The sequence below is a fragment of the Melitaea cinxia genome, chromosome Z (genome assembly GCF_905220565.1).
Source record: "Melitaea cinxia chromosome Z, ilMelCinx1.1, whole genome shotgun sequence".
NCBI lineage: Eukaryota > Metazoa > Arthropoda > Insecta > Lepidoptera > Nymphalidae > Melitaea > Melitaea cinxia.
Window position 1 is genome coordinate 14,068,948 of NC_059424.1, and position 5,572 is coordinate 14,074,519.

The following is a 5,572-nucleotide window of genomic DNA, read 5'->3' on the forward strand; positions in this document are numbered from 1 at the left end:
TGTACATCTTTTTTGAAAAACGCTCGTGCGCGTTTTTATCGTTGGAATCTACTTTCTGATGGTAAGTATAAAAATATGTAAAATAATTATGAAAAATTTTCGCAGAAAATGAAACAGAACGGAGACACATTAATTCCAAAATTTAATATAATCATTATTTAAAATTTTGATCTGTTTATTAAAATAAATACATTAATTGCTCGAAAAATGAAAGTTTCCATATTACATTGATAACTTAAATTATTGCAAATCGTAATATACTTAACGCCATCTATTTTCCTTAGTATAAACTATGAAATTAACTATGTGTACAACAGTTGTGCTATTCGCTCCAAGAGGGTATTGTAGCAATACCACCCTTTGGTATTCGTTTTCAACACTTAAATAATTATGTACTTTTTAAATATATTTTTTTTTTAAATATTATTAAAATTGTATAATCCTCCTCACATTAAAATTTAAAATAATAATGAATATGTACTGGACACACAGAATATAATATTACTTTTTATTATTATAATTAAATCAATTTTAAATGAAAATTACACAAAAATGCAAATTAATGAAATTAGGTATATATTAAAATACAGAGTCTATTTAATGAGCAGTATCGAAAAGAAAAATAATAATTTGTTAGAATCACTTTTTTATAATGGAGGTATGATGTAGCAGAGTTTATTAACCTAATCGGTCGGTTAATATTTTTTCTAGGCTTTATTAAATGTAGTTCAAGGTAAACGCATGTTCGACCTTAAAGGACAAAACATGTTTTGCTTTGACATATTTATTTGTATGTAGTATTAAATTGCTTAAAGTATATTTCAAGTACATCATATACATGTCATGTAAGAAGTACCTACTAAATAAAGATTTTCATGTTTCTGTAATATCAATCATTTCTAAACTTCTCCGCAATATTGCCATTGGGCAATAACATTTTAAAAATAGTAACACGATTAGGTGTATAAAAACCAATACTAATTAATCACAACAGAAAATGAAGATATTTAGTTTTTAATTGTCACTACTCCGTCTGTCTGAGGTCTATGAAAGTTTAATGAACAAGCTCAGCTTCAAGATATTACTTTAATATAGAAGATGTACGTCTAGCTTATACTCATTCTATATTATTTATTTTTAGGCGACCTTTATTCCAGGCTGGATGAGGATTGCGGAAAACCAGGATGTTTGGCACGAACTTAAGGTCTATGGTGATGATGATGACGTTTATTAAAAAAACAACAGGCACTAATTATACAACTACTGTTACTGGGTGAACCATGAATAAATTTTACAAAAACAAATTCTAACTGACTTCACTGTTGTGTTTGAAGTCTTAACACTAAATTTAGCATATATAAAATCTTATAACAAGGCTATCATGAGCAAGTGCATACATCACAATATATTTCGGTTTTTCTTTCACATTATATTTTATGAATACTATGAACACTTTGTTAATTAATGTCCACTGAAAAACAAAATTTAGACTTTTAATATATTATGTATAATTTTTAATAATACTTTTTAAAATAATTTTTTAATACTTTGTATATAATAAAAAAAAAAAGAATAAGGGTTAAAAACTTTATTGAACATGTTGAAAAAAAAATAAACATGTACATGTCATACGAGTATATAAAATATTATGCCATATTTCTACCACATTTCCCAATAACAATATATATGCAAGTAAAAACAACATTTACATAATTATATATGTATAAAAATAGCACCCATGATCAGTTTGTTATTACAATTACAAGTTGGCATGGTATTTCTTATATGGTGCGAGACCAGCAGCTACCTTACTACCTAAGTCAGGATGAACTTGAGTCAACAATTTGACAGCACGTTCTTGAATAAAACCAGCAGCATCCTTCAAATTGCCCACAAGGTTTGAAACAGCACGCTCTTTCTCAGCATCGCTGAAGACTTTCTTGTATAAAGCAGTAGCCTGTGAGAAGTTATCTTCAGTTTGGCCACTGTCGTATCTGTCAACATCACCACTCAAATTGTATCTTGGTTGAAGACGTTGAGCTCTTGGGCACTCTTGGGGTCCAGAGAATGAGTTGGGGAAGTAGTTAGGGGCACCATCTTGGTTACACATTGCCTGAGGTCCATCACGTTGGTAGTTGGCTACAGTAACACGGTATGGACAGTTAACTGGAATTTGAAGGTAATTTGCACCAAGTCGGTGACGATGAGTGTCACTATAAGCAAAAAGACGTCCCTGTAACATTTTATCAGGTGATGGCTCAATACCAGGTATCAAGTTTGATGGACTAAAGGCAATTTGTTCAACCTCTGCGAAGTAATTTTTCGGGTTTCTGTCTAAAACCAATTTTCCAACCGGAATCAGGGGATACTCCGCATGAGGCCAGACTTTCGTAAGATCAAATGGATTAAATTTACAGCTTTCAGCTTGCGCCATTGTCATAACTTGAATGTAAAATGTCCAAGATGGGAAATCACCTTTTGCAATAGCATTGTAAAGGTCTCTAATAGAATAGTCGGGATCAGAAGAAGCAAGTTGAGCAGCCTTGTCTACTGGTAAGTTTTTAATGCCTTGATTGGTCTTGTAATGGAATTTAACCCAGTGTGCCACACCTTGAGCATTTACAAGTTTGAATGTGTGGGACCCATATCCGTTCATAAACCGATAGCCATCTGGAATACCTCGGTCACCAAACATATAAAGAAGTTGATGCATGGTCTCAGGTCTTAAGGTCATGAAATCCCAGAACATATCAGCATCCTTCAAGTGGGTTGCAGGATTTCTCTTCTGTGTGTGAATGAAACTTGGGAATAGAGTAGGGTCTCTAATGAAAAAGATAGGCGTGTTGTTTCCAACAAGATCCCAAATTCCATCATCGGTATAGAATTTCACCGCAAAACCTCGAGGATCTCTGACAGTATCAGCAGAACCACTTTCACCTCCGACAGTAGAGAACCTAACGGCTATAGGTGTTTTCTTACCTATACCTTCAAACACTTTGGCTGCTGAGTACTTACTAATGTCATGGGTTACTTCAAAGTAACCAAATGCACCTGCTCCTTTAGCATGAACAACTCTTTCTGGGATACGCTCCCTATCAAAGGAGGACATTTCATCCAAAAACAGGACATCTTGGAGCAGGGCTGGACCATTCTTTCCAACAGTTTGAATAGCAGTCTTGACTCCAACAGGCGCACCATATTTAGTGGTGATATAACCAGGTGAATCCTGGAATGATAAAAAAAAAATCATTAATTTAGACCAAATAATTGAAATTTTACAACTTTGAAAACTATTTAATAATAAATAATGATAGAATCACTCTTAGAGCTATTGAATTCGCAAAGCATTAATTGTAGAAAGTGCATTAGCTAAGAATAAAATTAAGATCATTTTTAAACATTCGTATTTATTAATTACAAAAATTTAAGTACCTACTATAGTGAACCAGATATTAAACAATTTTAAACAAATTCTTAATAACTCAAAAAGTGTATTATAATTTAATAATTTTAATCAATTATAATTATAAATTAACATTTTTAAATAATTATATTTTTATTATATAAGGCGTAATTAAGGGTGCAACAAGAAGTAGACTATGAGATAGCAATTTTCAACAAAACTTAATGTATGATAATAAAGGCCAAAGTTCAAGATTTATAAATATTGTGCAATAGTATATGTAGTACATAAAAAAAAAATACAATAAGTTATAAAAACTTTTTTATCATTAATATGATAATTATTGGTTTTACATTGCGTATTTATAATACAATCTTATTTGACAGGTCTCATACTTGGTTCTAATTATTAATTAACTCACTAGAAGTTACACATGACGACAAAATAAGTACAATTCAGATAATTGTAAATTGTATAAATTTAGCACAGCAGGATATACAAGATTAAAACTTACCTTTACACTTTTCTTAAAATCAACAAGTTGATCAGAGGCAGGGTCCCTTGAAGCCATTTTGTTTTATTTTGTGTCTGCGGTAGACGGAGCGACACACTGGACGCGCACCGTATTCACAAATAATGTAACGCAAAACGCTTCGATGATCCTTTATATAGTATCGGTAATGATAAACAACTATCGCGTCTACTGTTTACGAAAGATGAATTCAACAAAATTATTATTACATATTAGGAACAGTAAAATTAAAAAAACGTTTATCTGTATGACCGAAAGTTTTTAAATATTATTTTATTATAATTTTTAATATTAATGAATATATTTTGATAAATGACAAACCAAACTGTTTACGAGCTTGATACCACGGTACGACCAATGAGCCAATGACTGAATAAAAAAAAAAAACAAGTTTAGAAAGTTATCTTTTCCTATATTATGCGTATCTATGACCGCTGTAGTTAATTTCAATTAAAAAACATGGTTCACTCGGATAATAATAATCATAGTGAATAAGTGAATTAGGGAACCATGTTTTAGAACACGTTTAAAAAAATAAAGGTAATAAATGGAATTTTGTAAATTCTAACAACAATTAATGATTATTATTTCGATTCGCAATATAGTTAATAATAAAAACTTTTATTAACTCGGAATCTGTTTATGTAACTATACGATATAATAATTTTATCATATTATAAAAGTCCCCACTGCATCTGAATGTATGATGGAATTATTCCTATTTTATAAATTTACAGAAAAGTCCATGATGGCACTTACCTATATTATAAAGATAGCTCACTACACTCATTTCAACTTCTTGAAAATGCGCAGGCAGAATACGTAAATTGAGATGATAGTGAGACGGACAATAATGCCACGCCGTAGTAACGACGAAAAATCTCCAAATTCCCCCCAAGAGCTCCGATCATCTTACTCACCAACAGGAACACAATACTGCTTGAAAACAATATCATTTAGCCCCAGTCGGACTGCTCCATATTTTGAGTAGGAAATTTCCTGCTGTGCTCTACCTCAGTTACAATAAAATATAGTACTGTAAATTGAAATTAAATTTTACTCGTCGAGCTTTTAGTTCATCAAATAAATCTATTGCTTTGTCATAATTTAACTCGTTTACAATTCGATTCTCTATCGCTAATATTGCAAGACTCGCTAAGCGTTCCTGGCTCATATTAATAGACTACAAATAATTTTTATGAAGTTTGCTAAAACTTCGCCCCAAGCTTGCGGATGTAGTAGATGTAGTAGGATGTAGAAAAGTATTCTGCAAATCATGCGCATAGATCTGTTTGCAAGAGATAGAAATCATTAGCCTTTTTCTATGTTACCAAATAAAAGTAGAGCATGCTCTTTAAAAACGAAGAGTTTCTAAATCAGAATTCAACGGTATTTAAATCTCGCTTGTATTTTCGAGCCAGATCTGCTCCATGCTTTTGTAGTTCTTCAATTGACACATTTAATATATTAGTACCATTAAGATACCCCAAAATTGAAATTCAACATGGTAGCACCATCAAATCTCTTTTTAATTTCTGATAGGATTCGATCAAATAGAATCATTACTTCTTTATAAAAGAGTTGAACAGGTTGGAGTATTTGTAATTCCTCTTCACACATCTTATCGAAATGATTTT

The 5,572-nt window shown here is 31.4% G+C and overlaps 1 protein-coding gene across 1 annotated transcript; it reads right to left on the reverse strand.

Moving 5' to 3' along the window:
- Nucleotides 1-1,573: 1,573 nt before the first annotated feature.
- On the reverse strand, nucleotides 1,574-4,033 carry LOC123669057 (catalase-like). The gene is made up of 2 exons (XM_045602719.1): nucleotides 3,918-4,033; nucleotides 1,574-3,226 (listed from the first exon to the last, which is right to left on the reverse strand). The coding sequence occupies exons 1-2, from the start codon at nucleotides 3,972-3,974 to the stop codon at nucleotides 1,760-1,762; spliced, it is 1,524 nt and encodes a 507-aa protein (XP_045458675.1). The 5' UTR covers nucleotides 3,975-4,033; the 3' UTR covers nucleotides 1,574-1,759.
- Nucleotides 4,034-5,572: the final 1,539 nt, after the last annotated feature.

Coding starts and splice junctions, on each gene's coding strand:
- LOC123669057 (XM_045602719.1), bottom strand. CDS start 3,974: ATGGCTTCAAGGGACCCTGCCTCTGATCAACTTGTTGATTTTAAGAAA. Junction 3,227..3,917: donor ATTTTAAGAAAAGTGTAAAG/GTAAGTTTTAAT, acceptor TTATCATTCCAG/GATTCACCTGGTTATATCAC.